The sequence below is a fragment of the Falco cherrug genome, chromosome 1, assembly GCF_023634085.1.
Source record: "Falco cherrug isolate bFalChe1 chromosome 1, bFalChe1.pri, whole genome shotgun sequence".
Taxonomy (NCBI): Eukaryota; Metazoa; Chordata; class Aves; order Falconiformes; family Falconidae; genus Falco; species Falco cherrug.
This window is the reverse complement of record NC_073697.1, coordinates 13,839,565-13,860,016: the sequence shown is the minus strand read 5'-3', so window position 1 is coordinate 13,860,016 and position 20,452 is coordinate 13,839,565. Positions and strand designations below refer to the sequence as shown.

Here is a 20,452-nt window from a genome sequence, read left to right as displayed (position 1 = left end):
TTTCCCCCTTATTTTAAGTTGCTCTCTACCTTAAAGTGATCACAACCATTATTTATTATTATTCAAATTTCAATTTCTGAGTAAGAAGGCACAAAACTTCCTTTCTTAAGGGGCAGCTGGATTCATCTCCCAGGATTCTGGTAACCTGAGGAGAAAGGAGTCCAGTTTAGCTATTCATTTACGGTTCCTCTGCCGTCATTGGAGAAACAGGGACTGTGTGAAACACAATCTGTTCTTCTTAGATATCATCTATACCCAATGAATCACTCCCAAAGTGCCTCCCTGCCAGTTATCAAGGGAACACACACGATTAGCTTCGACTGGACATCTGCAGTCAAGAAAAACATCTTTCACCTAACCAACTGGTTTTTGTTCTGTTTAATATCAGAGATACAGTCTTCCATCAGTTTGAACAGCTTATGAGAGTTCTTCTCAGGCTTTGATTATATCACCTTTTTCCATTAGCTTTTTTTTTTTTGGGGGGGGGGGGGGGGGCATTCATTAGGAAAAGTACACTAATTTTGCTCTGGTTACTATTTTAAACATAGATTTAAATTCTGTCTCAGTGGTTGGAATTGCTTTCTAGGTGACTCTGAACTTTAATCTGCATTTAGCTTAACAGACCCCTGAAAAAGAAGAGAATGTTCTCATTAAATGTTTATCCTTGACACAACCAAGGAAGTGAAACTTCCCATGTCCTTTATGATGCTGACCATCAAAAACGTATTTCTTGTTTGCTGACATTTATTTCCTTTGCCTCAAACCTTTAAAAATTCACTGATGAACCACTGGAAATTTAACACACTTGGAATAAGACAGAGCACATAGGACTGAAGAAACTACCTAAGGCTACAGAGTATATAACAAATTGCGAACATACTGTGCAACTAGTAACACTCTGAGCTCAGCCCCTGCTGCAGCCCTTGCCCTTTACTTGAAGGATTCATTCAGGGGTTCCTCACTTTCTAGATGTACTCTTCTGTTTTCTGGTATTCATCCAGACCAAAGTCCCGCAAAACTGTATTTCACATGTGCAAGTAGGCAAGGATTATGATCTGTATTTTATAAGCTACAAAAATAAAGTGGGCAGTCTAGAGAAGCTGGACACTGACAATCAACTGTAGAACCAAAATTCTTAGTTCCAGACCCCTAGGATATACTTTAAAATGAAAATATTTCCAAAACTACAGAAATAAAATATAAACACTACATTTATCTTACAAAAGCATACAGAAGAATATAACTAAAGCTCAAAATGCAGTAACAGCACATGTACAAAGCCAGTGCTTAAGGATTACCCATCAGACGTAAGCAACAAATGCTATAATTTTTGTATTTAGGAGGTTTTCTGGATTTAAGTGAATACTGCTGCTTCTGTCTTGACCACAAGCACTTGTGAAAACAGAAGACTTTAAAAAATAATGACACATGAGGCAGCCAGGCCTGTCATTTGCTTCACTGATGGCAACAACTTAGATTTCTCATTATGAGAGGACATTTCTGAATTACTTCATGTTTTTAGAAGTAATCTTTTGGAATCAACTTCTGTGCCCACTGAAATAGTTTTCAAAATATGAACGGGTTGTAACCAATCTGATTTTGCAAGGCTAGAAGTTTGAAGACAGTCTGAAACACAGGCCACAAATGCAGTTTATGCCAAAATGAAGACAGGGAATTCAGCCTCTGAAGTTTAACTAGTTTTGAAAAGTCATAATTAACCACTCATCATGATAAGAACACCATGTAGAATTCTGAAAATCTACAATGCATAGTTGATTCATTCACATTACCTCAAGGAAATTTAGTTTAGGAGTAGACTTCAGAGACAGACTTTACTCCTGCTTTTTTTTTTTTTCTTCCCCCAAGTATTTCAGGTGCAGGATGCTTGCTGACTTCTACACTTTGGAAAGTTACCTGAAAATTTTAATTTTCCCCATTCACTCCAGAACAGCTCAAAGTAGTCAACTGGCTTGAATAACCCATTGTTAATGGAATGTTAAGATAAGTATTGGTGGCATTTTACCACTTCAGTTTAAAATAATATCTAAGTTGGATATAACACAAAACTCCTCACTATTTATAAGCAGAGGATGAATGTGACATGAATTCAGTGTTATCACACGTTGACCATCACACACCTGCAAATTATACTAAGTGGACAAACTATTCCATACTCACTGCTAGGACTGGACACCTCTTTCCACATATCAAGAAAAGGTAACTGTACAGCCTGCTATCTACAGGAGCTGGACTTTAAGATGCACAGAGAAGAGGCGGGATACTAAGACAGTGGATGCCCAATAAAAAGCTTGCCTCTACATGTTAAAAACTACTTGTTGACAAGAGACCCAGGAAAAAAGTTTTTAAAGTGTTTTAGTCTGAGGGGTAATCATCCCATTTTTGAATATGCTGTATTTGGGCTGGCTTGAGCACTCATCCTTTTGAGCTGATTCTTTTCCCATCTGCAGGAATCGATACGACCGATTACACAGAATACTATGAACAAAGTGGCAGCAAAACCGCTCTTGTGTGCCAGCAGTCTGGGACAGAAACAGCAAGCACAGTAAAAATGTGAATAGATAAATAATAAACCAGCTCTATTTCCAGAAAATGGAAGCGAAAGTTACATAGTTTTTTTCTGTTAAAACTCACAGAACACCATGCAAGACATCTCCAACAAACAGTATTTTCAGGCAAGTTAATGACGCTGTGATTAATTTCTCACACGCGTTCCAAGAATGGCTACTGTTCACTCACTGCAGTGGGATCTTTTTACTTTCAAAATCTTCTAATAGCAGGTATTCCTGCCCTTCTTCCGAGAGAAAGGGTGACCCTTGGCTGGTTCATAAACATAAGAAAGATGAGGAAGACAGTATTTAGTATTTCAATATACCTCTCAAATGAGCCAGAACAAAAGGGGTTTTAGAAACAGTCTTTGGCTGCATTTTCTTATTTAGGTTCCAAATACCAACCTTAAAAATCTCAGTAAATGCTACAGTCGAACAATGCTCTTTCAAGTCAATAGTGATCAGAGCATATAACTATTTTAGACAAAATACAGCATGATTATTGCAGCTGCAAACGTTGCATCCAAGATATTCTCACAACAGTATGTGGTGCATTGCATGATGCAGCAATGAAGCATTTCAAAATTATTTGTTACTTCTGAAACACTAAAATTCTTAAAAATTTCGAAGAGGCAGCTCAGATACTTCCTCTATGTTTCAGTTACCCGCCTCACCTGGAAAAGAATCCCAAAGTCTTGAAATAAAATTCAGTGGTTCCCAGATTATCTATAAAGTTAACATGCAAAGTTATAACAGAAAATGTTCCCTCTGTATAATCAGCAATTTCTAAGTCTAAAGGGAAAATGTCATAGAAATAAGCCATTCAAGTAACAATACCTGCACATTTAATTACATCTAATAAACTTTGCACTTTACACTAAGGAAAAAAGGTTGTATGAAATACACAGATAAATTGTTCCAAGCCTGGAAATCATTAGGAAAATAATGCAGCCATTTAATATTTTTTTTCACCTGTAAGGATGTGGATTAGAGTAGTGCACAGAGTGCCCTCTAACAGATACACAAAGCTGTAATTCTGCAGGAAAAGTTCTATAACCTCTATAGTTCAGCCCAAATCCAGCAGAATACCTACTATACCAGACATGAAATATAAGCAGTCCTTTTAAGGTGGAATTGCAACTTCAGCATAACTATTACTCTGCATTTTCATTATTACAGCCTCTTAATAAAAGGACACAGCCATGTAGTGAACTTAGTTAAATCTAATACACTAAGCCCATATAATTCTCAAGTAATCACAGTGCCAGTGTTTGACTGTCCTCAAATATTCCTATAAAAACATAATTTATTTAAACATTCTCCACACTCCCAAAGACTTTGTTCAGTTCTTTCTCAGTTCCCTCAGCATTTTATCTCCACTGGACCTTCTGCCTTCCCCAACACCTGAACATCTCTCCTGCGTCACCAGTGTCTTCCTCAAGAGATTTTTCAGACTGCTCATGGACTCTACACTTTGTTGTGTTCTGTACCCCTTTTTATGGTCTCCTCAATCTTCACTCCCTTCTACTTAACCTGCACATCACACAACTGTGGAATTCAGGTCAGAAAGTCAATTACACATCCCAACCTTCATCACTCCTAAAAACATGCTTCATCTGGTGTTATTAGAAATCCACTCTGTGCCTGCCCCCTGCAGAAGTAAACGAGCACTCAGATGCATTTCTGATGAGCCAGGGTGCTGAAATGAGAAATCAAGATTCCTTCGCCAAGCCATTCTAGAAATGATACTGAACTTTTTGATAGCTTTTGGCAGGAACAGCAACATACTTCTCTGGCACCATCAGCTTCTAAATATCACTAAACGCTGAAACCTTTAACACTGAGCAAGCAGACACTGGGTTTCCCCTTCTCTTGCAGGAGGCTTTGGGGCATGCCGTGCTCCCCATAACCTGCACATTCCATACTCTGAGGGAACTGTAGGCTCATGCCTCTGTTTTATAGGAAAGACTATAAAGGGTGGATACTTTTCTACCATGTAACCATCAGTAAACTGAGCAGGAAACTCCTCAGGCACAACAGAGCAAGATAAAAATGCCAAGGGAGCGGAGAGCACATGGCACAGGTAAAACTGGCAGAGCATCAAGGTGTTGATGAAGAAGGCACCGCCACTAAAAGGTATGGCCCTAAGGGAGTATGTGAAATACTCATGAAAACACTTTCAAAGGAAGCTTTCCTCAGCCTTCCATGTACTTGTCTGCATATGACGTTTTGTTTATTTTTCTGGAAATAATCCAGCAGATTTTATTTTAAATTACTGCAGAAAAAAAGCTTAGCAGAGAGATTTATACAATTCTCCCACAGAATACTCAAGGTTGGAAGGGACCTCTAGAGATTATCTGGTCCAGCTCTTCTAATCCTCTAAGCAAAGCCAACTTCAAAGTCAGGTGAGGCTCCTTTGGAGCTTGTCCAGACAAGTTCATATGTGGTTGTTGGTTTGTTTTTGTGGTGGGTTTTTTTTTTGTTTTTTTTTTTAAATCTCATAGGACAGAGTCCATTAAGTCCCTGGGCAGCCTGCTCTAGGGATAGCCACCATGATCCATTCTAAAAAACCACAGTGATATTTCCCAGGTAGCTACCATAAATACCATATCTTCTATGCAGGAGATGCTGTACATTTATTTGAGTTAAAAGTAGAAGTTAGATAAATACTTAAACATTTATTTCGGTATAAGTTCTCAATTGTTTCCTTAAAATTTCCTATTGAACACTTCTCTGGAGAACTGACTGTATGGGTACTCTTTATTCAGTAAGAAATAAAGCTTATTTGAGCTTGTTTTTAAATACCTGTTATTTGGAAAAAGTTAAAATTCAGGATACAGAAATTAAGTGGTTTAAGTCTCCTACATTCTTAGTTATCATAAAATAATCATCTTTTACTCTTGTTTGAGAGAGTCTGAACCGTGTTAGTAGTAGTCAAACACCATTTGAGGATTGCTATGTTCAGTGATGCGGTAACCTGGCAAGTGATAATAAATATGACCATGTTTTACTGAATCCCTTCCATGAAAGCTTTAACTGGCACAACTGCACCACCAAATACCAGAAGGGAGAAAGGCTGAATTTTTCAAGCATTTTCTTGCCATATACTGGACTAAAGAGACCAGACTGCAGCTAAAGAAAGGGTACTTCTCTGCTCTGTGCCAAGCTACAATGAAATGCTTGGATCACTGCATTTATCTGATACTTGATATTAGCAATTGCTGTCCACACTTTTGAAAAATGCAGTATGGGTCTACACTGATCAAACAACTTACTATTGCTGCAAAAAGTTCAAGTGTAGAAAGAAAAGCAAAAATTACAGACAGCTTCCTCCCCTGCAGATCACATACACAAATATTCAATGACTCAGCAGTAAAAAAAAGTGCTTTTAGCACATTCTTGGCCTGTAATACAAATGTTATTAAGAGAAAATGTCACTTACCTCATTGGTTCAGGTTTTTTACTTTGACAGTTTATTAGCAGTAGGTAGTCTTGAGGATCTTCTTGACCAGAGGAAGACTCCAGTGGGGGGATGTTAATAAGCTGATAAGGAGGAGGTAGGGAAGATTCTGCTTGCATGGAAGGCGGTGAAGTGTTGATGGGCAAGGGTAACTCTGCAGATGGTTGTAAAGAGCTGACCGGTGGCTTCACAGAATCTGCTAACATAGAAGCAAAGCATTTTCTTTCTATGATCGAGAAAGTCTTACAATACTACCAAAAATTTTCACTAACAGAGGATGAGAAAAGTCAAGGGGTTTAATTCAAAATTGTAACATCAGTGACATAAGAACATCTAGATATTACCATTTGTTTCAGAGTATTTACGTATGTCTTTATAATCTATATTTTTTCAAATGGTAATCAATTTCTTAAGTATTCCTTGGAAACAGAAGTTATGACTTATTTAATGCCTTATTTAACCTGTTTTCTGGTCACAGAAAGAGAAAAGATGCTGACAGCTGCAGTAAGACAGCTAAGAACACAAATCTGTTGTTTTAAAGGCCCATACGTTATTACTTGAATAGGGTAACCTGAGTCAGCACTTACACTCATGCATCCCTTTTTGACCAAGGTCACTTCAACATTTCACATCAATTACTACTCAAGAACGAGCCTCTCAGTAGCCGAGAAGCAACAGGAAAAACACTACTTTTGCAATGGAAGATCCCTCAACTATAAAAATAATGAAGAGGAACAAAAGGTACTATGTTTCTCTAAGCCCCTACATACCCCAGCTTTTTATTTTAGTGCAGTAAATGAAGTAGTTGTGGTTGTTTGGTTTGGGGGTTTCTTTGGGGGAAAGGGGAGGTGTTGTGTTTTTTGTAAAATAACCTTGTCTTTATAATTCTTATCCAATTCCTATTCATATATATTGTAGAGTAGCTTTTTTCCTTCCCAAATACGTGTATCCTGACTATTAAATTTTCTGTGCAACTGGAAAATATTGACACTGTCAAACATTAAACAATCATTTAACTTTTTCATTGTTTTAATGATACATTGACTAAGAGCAACATAATTAAGCAAATTGTTCCTCAATTATCAAGGCTCCCTTGTACTTGCAACTCATTGTACATTCCAATTTGCACATCCCACGAATGGACGCTGATTATTAGCATTGTTTAAAAGAACGTATTATTATCCAATGCAGACTGCTTCTGTTAAGACTTACAGGCCAGCCATGTACTACAGAGTAATTTCATCCAGCTTCTGCTTCCCAGCACTACCCTGGGAAGACCCAGATGAGCAGACCAGAACACAGGCCTCCTGCTTCCAGTTCTGTGTATGCTAGGTACAAGTGATTTAGACGTGGAAATAGGAACAGCAGTACTTGCTTTGAACTCCCATAGCACTTACACAGGCTCTGAAACTAATCCCACCACACCCATGTGGGTGGAAGAAGTCTAGGTATATGAAAATTCCTTAACTCAACCTACCTGAAAAGGTAGGATAACCTAAAAAAAAAAAAAAAAAGTAACTTTTTTCTAAAACATTGTTTCTTAACAGAACAAAGGCAAAACCAGGCTGCACCCAGTGATCTCAGACACAAAAATAATTTTTTTTCTTTACTACATGCTAAAATATTAAAATATGATAAATTTTATATTATTTAGGAATTTCAGGAGCTTGACAGAGCCTATATGAGGCACCTACTCATGTTTCTTCATTCTCCTAACATTGGGGTTCAATAGCAGGAACAGAGAGGCACCTGAATTGGACCTACCAGGAAGGTATTTCTTGCTCCTGGAAAAGAGGTAGTGGGAGAAATTACAAGTAGTCTCTGTCCTGTTCCCCCCAGAACTGAGGAATGCAAGTAAGATTTTGCACAAGTCAGAGTGGAGAGGAAAGGTTTCTTGCCAGATAGACTGTCATTCTTCGGCCAGTTACAGACAAGATCCTCAAGGGCTTCAGTGTACTACAACCCCCACCCCTGTTCCTTGTCCCTGATTACACACGACCTTCACATCGTTATATCTTCTTGGTGCCGAGTTCACACAAGGGGAAAAAAAGAAATCAAACAGGACATCCTTGCAGCTTCCAGGGAAGATGGGTGTGTCAATTAGACCACAGGTAGTCAGGAGAACTTAACAGGTACATAGTAAGATGCATGCCTACGTGAGGCTGATGCATTTAAGCAAACCATGCACTGGCATTCGCAGAAAGAGTAACAAGACTCAAGGGTAACTTTCTAGGGAACAATAAGATCAAGAAGCTTGAAAGAGGACCAATGTATCTACCGTGTTTGTTTGAAGAAAGAAAGAGTTACTTTCTTGGGGGAGTAAGAAAAAAAAAAAAAAAGTGTGTGTGAGAGAAAGAAAAAGAACTTAAAGGCTGGCTGTAACTTGTAATTGGTGAAAGGAGGAAAGGTGGTGAAGGCTGTTAGGCTAAATATACTGGCTCAGATCTGTAGTCTCAGAAGCCCGTGACGCAGTCCCCAATGGGGGCCTGCTGCAGCCAGGCTGAGCAGGAGCAGCATGACAAGCTGCCGTACTGCCCCAGCTTCTGGGGCTCTGCAGCTTCAGGGCACCCCAGGGCAGAGGCTGCACTCACAGTCTGTGCTGACCAGCCACTGAAAAAACTTTTCTCCGAATTTGTCCTGCTGCCCCCTTAGAGTACACCCATTTATATTTCTGACCTCTACTACTACCCTGTGTCAGCGAGCTCCACACCCTACGATGCGTGGCATGAAAAAACACCTTTTATTTTAAACCCAATGCTTGATAGTTTAATTTGATATCCTTCAACTCCTGTCTTCAGAGAAACAGTGAACAATTGCCTGCTATTCATAATCCCCATTCCTGACTTTACAAAACTTTGTCACAGCTTTACTGAGTTGATGGCGCTTAATTTTTCTGGGTACAGAAGCCATGCCATTGAAGATCTGGTTTGCCTTCACCCTCACCTTTCCTAGCTCTACTAGTTCCCTCCTGAGAAGGGAAACTAACTATTGCATAAAACGCACAAAGAAAAGTTTGGGACACAGTTCTTGATTTACAAAGATACAACAATAATTCCTCCTGTTCCTACCGTAGCCATTTGCCTTTTCATTGTTCTTGAATATTAAAGGTGATGCTGTCCCACTGTCCAGAAGGTTCATGATCTCTTTTCCGTGCAAGGATTTGGAGCCCATTAATGTTAATGGATCATTAGGGATATTTTCTTTGTGATGAGCTGCCTCATTTACTTGGACACAGACACCACTTCACAAAATGCCCATGTCCTCCTACAGATCTGTTGTTGGGGTGGGGGGGGTGAGGGTGGCGGTGTTGTGTGTGGCTTGGTTGGGATTTTTTTGTTTGGATTTTTTTCTCAGTGGGTAAGCATAACTAGTAAAATACAAACTTCCTGATCTGAAAGTCATCTTCACACAAGCATTTTGTATGTGTCAAATGGTGTAGGCTAATTTCGAACTTAAAGAGCAACGAAACTCAGCCTAAAGCACTTCACTCCTGGGCTGCTACTTATTTGCTTTACGCAATCAAGCTACTTCAAATTTGACTATGAAGAAAACAGTAATGTTAACTACTTTCATCACTGAGCAAATGAACGCTGTTTGCCTATCTGCACCCTCTCAAATATTCTCTTTAGCTACGTACTTCAGAAGCTGATATGAAGGAAAGAGTTTCTCCCAGCAGCAGATTATGATTTCAAAGAGTACAATCACCAACTTGCTCCACTTTGGACTAGCAGATTTTTAGGGAAGGGGTCATCTGCACACCAAAGAGCACTGTAAAGTCATTTGGTTTGTTCCCAGAGCTCAGACAACACGCGGACTGCTTTGAAATAATTGGGAGCTGGAATAACATCCAGAATATTTAACATGCAAACGAGCATAACAAGAATCCTATTTTGTTTTTATAATTCCTGCATTCAGTACAGCTAGAACAAGCAGCTTTCTCAAACCAGGGCAAGAGTTTTCTCTTTTCTCAGCGGTTTGTTAACAGCAGTTACAGGCATAGTCTTTGCTAGAATCTATACTTTTTTCCTTGTAACCATTTTTGTATTTGCCTCACTAATAAAACAATCATAAAATTAATAGGGTAAACATCACATTTTCTGAACAAGAATAATGAAAGGCTACCATTTCTTCCTTCTTAACTGTATAAAGATTCTTTATTCCATATGTTCCTACATCTGTGCTTTAGGAACAGTCTAGGAGATTTGAGTGTGGGCGTTTGCATTTAGGGTTGGTTTTGTGTTTTTTTAATGAGAGCAAAAATTAAATTGCTTTCTACATTATGATATATACTCTCTTAATATTCTAATTATGTGAAAACTTGAAATGTTCTCATAGTGAACAAAACACAGAAGCCTCATTACAGCAAGCATTTCTTTAAATGTCAAAATTGCAATCAAAGTAAGAAAATGCATTCTTTGCAGATCATAGGTAGAAGCTAAAATAGAAATGGGATTTTCCCATTGTAACAGTGAATCAGCAACAGATATGCAGTCACATGATTCTACTATTCTGAGCTACTTCATTCAATCCATCTACTATGATGCAGATATCATTAAAACTACCAACGGCCAATACAATATAAGAGTAATAACCTTGAACAAAAATTTACAGATACAAGTGGTAGCCATTAAAAAAAGAGGCAACTTCACTTTAGTCCTTAAAAGGACTTTTTTTTTTTTTATTACATCTGTTAAGTCATTATTTGTGCTGCTGATGTAACGAGGTCCTTAAATACACTGGATTCTCCTAGTGTCAGCTTCTACATCGTCTCAAGTGAAAGATCCTGGAATCAAAGGGCCACATGTCTGCATGTGCAAGCACAGAGCGCAAGCACGTGTATGCTGACGGGTAGAAACATGCACTTGCTCTGTTGGTGTACTTAACTCAATAGATATGAGCCAGACCCAGCTCGGAAGATGCATGGACACATTAATCAGGGTATGATTTCCAGTGTAAGTGATCAGTTTACAACTAATATGTAATCTATGCAGTGAGTCTTAGTTCTGAACCTTTGTGCTATACCCAGAGAAAGTAGTTATAAATAATCAATTGATCCTGTGCACTTCATAAATTTGTTTTCTTAGTTTAATATAAACTCCAGGTATCTTTTTTTCTGAAGATAAACACGATACTGTATCTACAGAACAGTAACAAAGAACGGAGCAGTTGCTTACTGTATAGTATGCTCAGGACAACCCTGCCTCCTGCACCTATACCAGAAACATGACTGACTGCTCCAGGCTCCTATCACATGCTGAAGTTTCTGGCTTTTGGAGTTCACATCTAAAATTTAGTATTTACTACCTGAAGTTCATATGTGATTTTAAACTTCACTTCTGGGTACCCATTTAAAATTTGAAAATACCAAAAGCATTTCCACTCAGAATTTCTTCCCCCTCCACACCTGCAATTTTCTTTTGAAGACTATTCATTCAAAAGGGGGAGGGGGGGGGAGGAAGAAACATCTGTAGCCTATTCTCTCCGTCTTCAGATGGTACACAGCCTGGGTGACGTAGGAAAAATAATCAAGGAATCCTGTTACAGACTAACTTCTGTAGGTGCTCGTGAAGAGAAACAGCGCAGCCCACCACATTAAAACATCTGAGGTTTTTTCTTCCCTAAAAAGGCCCAGAGCTCTCCCCGGCGCAGCAGGCTGCTCTAGCCACATGGTGAGTTGACCCAGCTGGGGCTGCAGCATGTTGTCTGGAACCACAGGCACCTCTGCGCTTCAGAGAGGTTTTTCATACTGCCTCACAGCACCTCACGACTTGAGAACTAGCAATCTGCAGAACAGTTTGCCAACCCACCCTCTTGCAATCCTCTTCTATCAACTCATCAGGTGATGTTAATGCCAAAAAAGGTGCCCAGCAGGAACCGGGGAAAAATAAGTTAATCACCTCGGCATATTAGATTTGGTTTATTTTTCCTCAGGGAAAAGCAGCATCACCTATCACATGAGTTTGTCACACACAGCTGGCAGCTTAAGATAATAACCCTAAACACTCAAGATTAAGACTATGACAGCATTCCTGATAGTATTTTTTTTTTAATACACATTTTTTCTTCACATACTTGTAAGGGAAGACCTACTGTCGCAGATTTTACGCTTTATTCATCATTATCTGACTTAGTCACACTCTCCTTTAACCACATCCTCTGAAGTCAAAGACATCTTAGTCTTCTCTGCAGTCTTCTTTTTCTCCTTGGGTAACAGGCAACAATTATCTCAGCTCTGTCTCCCTATACTCAGCTCTTTAGCCACCACCTACCACCTCTGCCAAACCTGCTATACCAAATCTCAAGTCCTTCTCTGGTCCTGCTTCTTCTAATTTTATTATTCCTCTGCAATTTTGCCAGATGAAGTCTTGCAACTCTGACATCCTCCTTCACAGTCTATGCTCACCTCCCTCTCAGCAATTCCACCCTCAAAAAAAAAAGTCTGTACATCTCAGTGGCTATTATCCCCCACCTTTACTTCCTCAAAGCAACCAACCAAAACAGCCTCCACAGAAAGAGATTCCTTTGTGCCACTGTTCCCTCTAAACCTACTGCCTCAGTTCTAAGACAACAGACCCACAGTCCTTGTCTGGAAGGTCTCTCCCCTAATGCTTAACTTTGTCTTTTTGTATTATTCTTCACTGCACCCGAGGTCACCACCTACTCATCCTCCTGACAGGTCATCTCCGAGCTGACTTTCTAGTTAATCGTACCCAAGAGATTAAAAGAAAAATAAATATCAGCTCTTCATTAAGGTCATCATCTCTGTGGTGCAACTTCGTTGCAAAGACTTCGTTTAAGCATATTACTCTGTCGTTACGCTTTTATCTATGTTCTTCCAGAGCCTCCCTTCCTTCACCTGAAAGCTCATGCTATTTCTCCTCACTTTTGAGCTCTTTCATGACCAAGGTCTCTTAAATCCATCACATGTTATTAAGATGGTGGTTTTGATCCATCCACTTGTTAGGGCTGTCAGAAGAGAATTTTTGTATTTCTTATAGGCAGACCTAAACACAGGTCACCCTAAACACCTCCAATGTCCGCTATTTATCAAAGAAAATGTCTTCTCAAAAATCCCGGGGTTCAACAATAGTCTAACAGACAAAGCACTAAGACCACTTTCTGTCACAATGGTCAAACCCTTACTTGCTTTCACTTTTTCCCATGCCTCTGCTCCTATGTTGATGTCTCTTACTGCAGATAGGAAGTTCTTAGTGGCAGAACCTGTTTTCTGTTCCACACTTGTGTAACAGGCAGCACAGGGGTATCCTGATCTGATTGATACAGCGATCTCCAACACAGCATAACAGCAGTGATACCTGACCATGCAGCATTAAAGAGAATACAAGGAGTCAGGATCGGACAGTGGAGTTACGTTCAACCCGACAGTCACTGCTATTGCACCCAAGCTATGATAAACCTGCAGTGAATATATTATCAGAACATGATTTTTTTTAAAAAAAATAAATTTAAAAAAAGGTTTTCTGAAAAATCACAGAATGGTCAGGGTTGAAAGGAACCTCTGGAAATCATCTAGTCCAACCCCCTGCTAAAGCAGGTTCACCTAGAGCAGGCTGCACAGAGCCTCATACAGGAGGGTTTTCAGTATATCCAGAGAAGGAGACTCCACAACCTCTATTACTGTGCAAAATGCAGAAGGCATGAGAGGCATATACCAGACAGCAGCTGCCTGAACAGAAACACTGCAGACTTTGAAAGTGTTGCATGTGAAGCAAGCTGTTGCATTTTCAAAGTACAGTTCTTATGACGACAAATTTTCTTTGCTGTGTGTAATTATTTGTATAAATGTAATTGTAGATTTCAACGTCTTGTTCTGTCCTTTTCTTTTTTTCTTCTGGCTTACTTTGTTATTTCTTCTGGTTTACTTTGTTATTGCTATCTTTATTCAAATGAATACACGCAAGTAAGATGTTTGCATATAGCAAGATTATTTCCTCCTTCCCCTGCCCTGCCAAACACACAATTCACTGAATTACAGAAACATGGAGCTGGATCATGTATAAAACATTCATCACAGATGTCTACTGAATTCTAGGGAAGGGCTTTCACAGCCTGTGCTTAAATATCCTTGGAAGGTTTTTCTGTATCATTACATCACTCAATGAAAGAGAAACAAATTACTTCTCTCTTCAGGTAACAACTGATCTATGTCCTGCTTATCACAGCTTTTTATACTCTGAAAGTCAGCTCTTCCATCAGTGTTTTCTTCCTGGGAAAAACAAATCCTTCAACTTTTCTCCCCATTGATGGCTTTTAAAAATCCATTTCCTTTATCTCTACCATTCTTTAAACATTTATCCTTATCCTTCCGGAAGCTCAGGCCATGGTATTTCAGCTGAGGTCTCCACAGCACCAGGCAGAGAATAGTCATTTCCCATGTCCATTTAGCCTCTCCATCTCAGAACACCTCTCATGGAAGTTCAAAGCACACAAAACACTGGCAACACATTTTTACTCACAGTTACATTTTAACCTCTAAATGACCTATTATATTATGACCTTACAGAAAAAATGTAAGTGCTAAAAGTGCAGTACGTAACTTGGTGGAAAATCTAAAACCATTGCTCATGTGTAGCTCCCCCCACTTTTGCATGTGCATTTAAAAAGACAGACGCCACAGAACCAGGCATTTTGCAGCTTCAGTGTGAAAACAAGAAGCATTAACTGGAGAAAAACATAAAAAGTACCCAACAATTTCTTTACAAAAGTAGATATGGCTTATTAAAAAAAAATAGCATTTCCTTCATGCTCGTGTCCCATAAGTTTAAAAGACCTAAATCACTGTAAGCCCTTCCTTAAAAGAAAGCTCCTAGAAAAAGTCATATAACGTCATTGTAATGTAATCATTACAGATTACACTACACTATGATGCAATCACAAAGCTGGAGACTCCACGGCTTGTAAATATGACTAAAGAACATAAATTTGTATCTCCTCAGTCCAAATACAAATGTAACATTGCAGATCTCCACAACAAACAGATTTCATGTGCGTAAACCAGTTTCTAGCTGGAAGGTCACATCAAAGCGTTATATAGTTTAGAAATTACCGTGAGTATTCATTTTTAAGAAAACGAATAAAAGAAAACAAACTTTGCATCATAAGAATTTCTCAGTCTTCACTAAGTATGGAAGGAGCTGTTCAGAGCTAGTCTGAAGTGATCTTTATTTTTTTGGTCTCTCCACAGTTATGATTAACTTCCTTCCTCGTTCTGCCCAACACCAAAACAACTCTATATTCATTTTCTAACAGCACTAACCACCACAGTCTCAATCTTTTTCTTTGTAAATCCAAGGAGACAATTGAACTGGGTTTCCAAATGAACAGCAGCAAGAGCGATAGACCAGTGGTGCCCCTAGTTCTCGATTGAGCAAAGGATGGCAATGACAGTCCCCCTCATAACAAGACTCTTAACCAGTCTGGCAAGACATTTTGTCCAGCTTCAAAGGAAACAACCTTCTGCTTCCATAGACTAAAGGGAAGGTTGGTTACGCCCCATACATTCTCTTTGTGTTTAGTTCCATACTAAGAGTGCTTTTTTGTGGTCTGCAGTGAACTTCACCTATTCTTTAGCTTTCAGAATAAACTGTATGTTAAAACAGACTTTATTGAGAATATTTATGATTTGCTCTTCCATTAGTAAGAAGATTTATGTTGTAAAAAGAAGAACTTGGTAATAAACAGACACTTAGCGTTGCAAGACATTACTAAACCCATAAAGCAGCAGTATTGTCAACTCTGTTATGCAAAGTAAAGATGTCAGGATAATTCACACAAAGGTAAAATGCCAAAGATTAAACATGCAATGAGAGTATGTCACTCAACAAGGATGTAACATCAACAGAAAATTAGTGTACACCAGCTCTCAGCAAGGAAAGGCCTCATGACTTTGAGGGCACCCCACCTCTGTGTTCCACACAATGAGCATGTCCCTCCTTTGAGCTGCCAGGTAAACACATTTCCTCCTTACTTTCCAGATTCATAGTTTGTCCCCAGAACCAATAATTTCTGAGTGCCTCCTGCCCACAGCTGCGCAGGTGCACCAGTGTATTATCCCCTGAAAAGCAGCCACCTGCCTACCTCTCCCATACGTGACAGATGCCTGGCAGACTCAATACTGAATCACAAGACAATCGCTTTTAGAAACGTGCTGTGGGTGGTCTCGGTTATGTTCAGGATGTCATAAAAACATGCTGGAACTGTCAAAACAACTACCCTTCACTGAATTTGCTATTAGAATGGTAATTCACAGACTAAGTTTTCCTGACAAGTTTTAGTTAAAAACTGCAATAAGGAGAAAGAAAAGCACCCCTCTTTATAAAGTGACAATATTGTCCAGTCATTTTTTAAGATCTGTCTGGAGTAGAAGAGATGCAAGCTCTTTCTTCCCCCCACCTCCCTCAATCTGCAAGCCTACTAAACCCAGGGATTTAATTCTAGCCCCTTCAATCAGGCATGCTTTATTTCTAACCTTCTTACCACTCCTATTTAATCTTTCCTTGGGACTGTGCACAGAGCTACAGCAAGTCATGCAACCCACTGATCTCCACAAGGAATGCAGGAATAGTAAGTTAATAAATAAGGATGGATTCCAGGACAAGCAATGGCCACAAGGTATTTGTAGGAATTAAGCACACTATCCTGTTTCCTACAAGCTGTTTTCACACAATGTCTATGTTGGGCAAATTAGAGCTGGATGGTACAGAACTGCAAGTTATTTTTTGTTTCGGCTGGTGGGGGGCGGATATATTATGTTTTTTCAAGTTGCAAAGCAGACTGAGAAATGGTAATATTAGAAACCTGACATTTTGCACTCATTCTTGCTTGCATAACCATACGTTTTTATACCAAATGGGATTCCTCTGATGATTGTAATGATCTTCTGTTTTGCATGATGTTACTTAAAAGATTTTTGCTATAGTCTCAAGACCTAACATCATGCAAAACAGAAGAGCATCATCCAAGTTCTATGACACACTTAATTTATAACAAATACTTAATACCTCCCTCTGCTCAGCTTGCTTTTTTTCAAGAGTAACAAGGAAGTTTCATAGCGAATACAGTCAAGTTTTAAAACACGCCAGCTGATGATAGTCATCTGATCTTTGAAACATTCTCCTTATGAAGGCATCACACTTTCTCAGAAAAACCAACAGCACTTACCCTCATCTGTAGGGTTGAACCCACAGATATCACAGATACATCGAACCCACTTATTCATCTCCTCCTCGCTGTCTGCTACCAAATAGAAAACTCTGTCTATGGTGTTGATATCAAAAATATAACTGTTTTCAAACTCTTTTTTGTTGAATGTTAATCCAGCATCCACTTGTTGACACAAATTTAAGTCAATAATACGGATAGGCTTCTTGGCATGGTCATTTTTGTAGTACTCCAGCACATCCGGATCCCCCGTTAAACGGCCGCTGCGAAGGACAAACCATCTCCTCTTCCATGCCTGAAAATTGGAGAGAGGAAAAAAGAAGAAAAATTAGAAGGAAGAAATCATACTTCAAGACTGTTACCTTTTACGTATAGTTTCAGCCTGGGTTGAACTGAGTAATAATACACAGTTCAATTATAGTTCTAAGAGATTATATACCAGTTACCTACATTTAACAGAATCTATTTATGTATTTTTACAACAGAGGACTAAAGGATTAGTGCATTTGTATTTTAAAGTTTATTTTAGCTTTGCTTGTAACAAGGGGATATAAAATTACTGTTTACAAAATGAGGAAGGATGAATCCAATAAAGAAAAAAAGGGGGGAAGGGACCAGGAGGGGAAAAAAGCACACACAAAAAGCTTCTGAAGGAAGCTGATGTAGGCATAAAATGTATCTTTAAGTGGTGCATAATGTCTTGTTTCCAATATTTGCATTTTAACTCTGAATTTTTCACTGATACTCAAGGATAGTGACCTGCATTTAAAGAACAGACAATGCTCACATCGTATGCTTGTCTCAATGCTAGGGGAACTCTGCACTCAGAGCTTCATAATATTTCTACAACACTACATTATTATTTTGAAAACCATAAGAGAGATGGGGATGGAGAGAATGACCAAATGTTATAGCTTTACCACATAAAACCAGCCTCTGTGGAAGGTATGTCTACAGAAAAAAAATACATGTCACTATCTGACACCATGCTTGTTATACCAGCGTTCCTGCCGCTGCAGAAATAAGCTGGTCTGGGAGAAAGCACAACTAAGATGCCTCATCTTCCAACTAATCCACCACTGCCTTTCATTCCAGTGGGCCTCTGTCACCTGGCGTAATTCTCACCATGGATGCTAACTCAAACCAAGAAAACAAGGTTTGCATACAACTGTCCTGGCTGTTACCAACAGTATCTTTACTACCTTGCGTTGCTGCGTTTTGGTTCCTCAACTCTACCAGCAATACAGCATTCTATCTTAAAAGCTTCTTCATATACACAGATGCCAGGATAATGTGCACAGTAGAAGAAACCAGATTTACTGCCATTGCCAACTAGAAGAGCTACACTGCATTCACAGATCAAAATCTGAAAGCAGTCCGGACAGTGGGGAGCCATCACTGTTTTGCCCATTTGTTTTTATGCTTTTCAACAAAGTTGGAGACCTAGGCAAGTCAGCGCAGTAGCCAAGCCATTGCACATTCACTGCAGACTCACATCATTCCCCAAGGCACCCCATTTAAAACTTCCTTAGGATATTCAGACAAGGTCACCAGCAAGTCCTTTGGAAGGACAAAAACCAACAGAAGACATAAGAAAATAAAACAGGTGAGTAAGTACTCCTTTTGGCCCAGCCTGGCTCCATGTTAACCAAGGATAGGAATGAAATCAACAAGGATGGTCCCAGAAGAGGTCAAGACACACCATGTCCTTTACACACTGGGACACAGCTTTGAAAAAGTTTCTTAGTTAGTATTACAAAAAGATACAGACCCATCATCCTGAGGCACAAGAGTGTTGCCATTTCATTTTTATGTAGCTGTCACTTTCAAACAAACTAGTGGAGGGAGGACGTAAAAGAAAGTGAGAACTGCGCTGCCATCATCCAGCTCCAAACTAGCGCAGTCGGCTTTGCACTAGAGACTCACAAACCCCTCATTGTCAAGTGGGCATGCCTTTTAGCAGGGACAGGCCTAGGAAGGTATTAAGGAAAGATAGTACAGTGAACAGGAAAAAGGGGAAAACGCCAGACAGCTTAATTAAGGCCTGTGATCCATACTCTGACTACCAAGCCTCTAAAAGTTACTTAATTTTAAGGTAACTTTTATACCTTATAAAACAAGTATATTCACTGTAGTTGTGAATATAGCATCTGCCTTTCAATGTTGAACTGTGTGAATCAAGTCAAGGTCTCAAGCAACTATTTTCCCAGCAGCAGTAAGTTCAACTGGGCGAAGAGCAAGACACAGAAACATGTAACAGATGAAACACCCTCAACTTAGATTGTAACATGTGTAACAAACATGTAACAGATTAAATGCCCTCAACTTAGATTTCAAATGTGAGCATCTTCTAGTAGCACAGATGATAAGCACGGTTTAACAGCAACCCAAAACCACTAGCAGAGCCTTGTTTTCTGTTTCTAAATCAAGTGACAACTTCGATGCAGGAAACTTCAGTATTGAAGGCTCTCTCTCCAGACAAGGTTGATAACAGGTAACTGTTACACACCAAACTGCAGAACTGTTGCTTCAGAAACTAGCCTTATCTTTAACTTCTTTAGTCATTCAGTCATTTTCAAAGCATAAATCAGGAGGAAAGAGATTAGAAATAGGAGAGGAACAAGAGCAACTGAGAAGCACGATGCATTGTCTCACGATTTGTGTTAAAAAAATATGCAATGCTGTATTAACCAAGCAAGCCTCTTCTAGAAGTTTATTTCTAGTACTGTGTTAAGGACAAAGTTTCTGAACAATCCTGGCAATCTCTGTTGAGCATTAATGACTAAATAGGACTCTTAAAAATTCAGAAATTCGACCAACTAAATGGAATTTGCTTTCAGCCCTTCGGGCTACAAAATAGCAACTAAAAAATACTTAAAACGTTGCATTTAGCCTACCAGCACCTGCCACTATTTTTGAAGAGTTTTCACATAGTGCATATGTGAACGTTTATTTCAGTCATATAATGAGTCACACTCACTGAAACTGGCACAGATTACATTCAAAAACAAAAGCAATTCCATAAACTACACACTAACAAGGCAGATACAAAGGTTCTCTGGATTACAGTACAAAGCACAATTTAGCAGCAGAATAAAGCTTAAGGCTAGACAAGCGAACTGACATCAGCACCCTTGCTAATCATAGTACAAAAGCTCCTCTATATTTTGTCAAAGTGCAAAATGAGCCCACATAAATCACCCTTTGTTATTTGAAAATATCTGGGATTCTTAAAGCTTGATCT

General features: G+C 39.2%; 1 protein-coding gene across 9 annotated transcripts in view; it reads right to left on the bottom strand.

The window, feature by feature from the left end:
* Positions 1-20,452, bottom strand: part of GAB1 (GRB2 associated binding protein 1) — a 101,282-nt gene that overhangs the window by 25,573 nt on the left and 55,257 nt on the right. For 5 of the 9 annotated variants that reach the window (XM_055701021.1, XM_055701016.1, XM_055701022.1 and 2 more), the window contains exons 2-3: positions 17,209-17,503; positions 6,010-6,223 (exon numbers count right to left, since the gene is read on the bottom strand). In XM_055701021.1, the coding sequence (XP_055556996.1) occupies positions 6,010-6,223; positions 17,209-17,503 (509 nt within the window). Of the gene's footprint in view, positions 1-6,009; positions 6,227-17,208; positions 17,504-20,452 lie in introns of all 9 variants that reach the window. The other 4 variants (XM_055701020.1, XM_055701015.1, XM_055701017.1 and 1 more) reach the window with 1 other exon arrangement.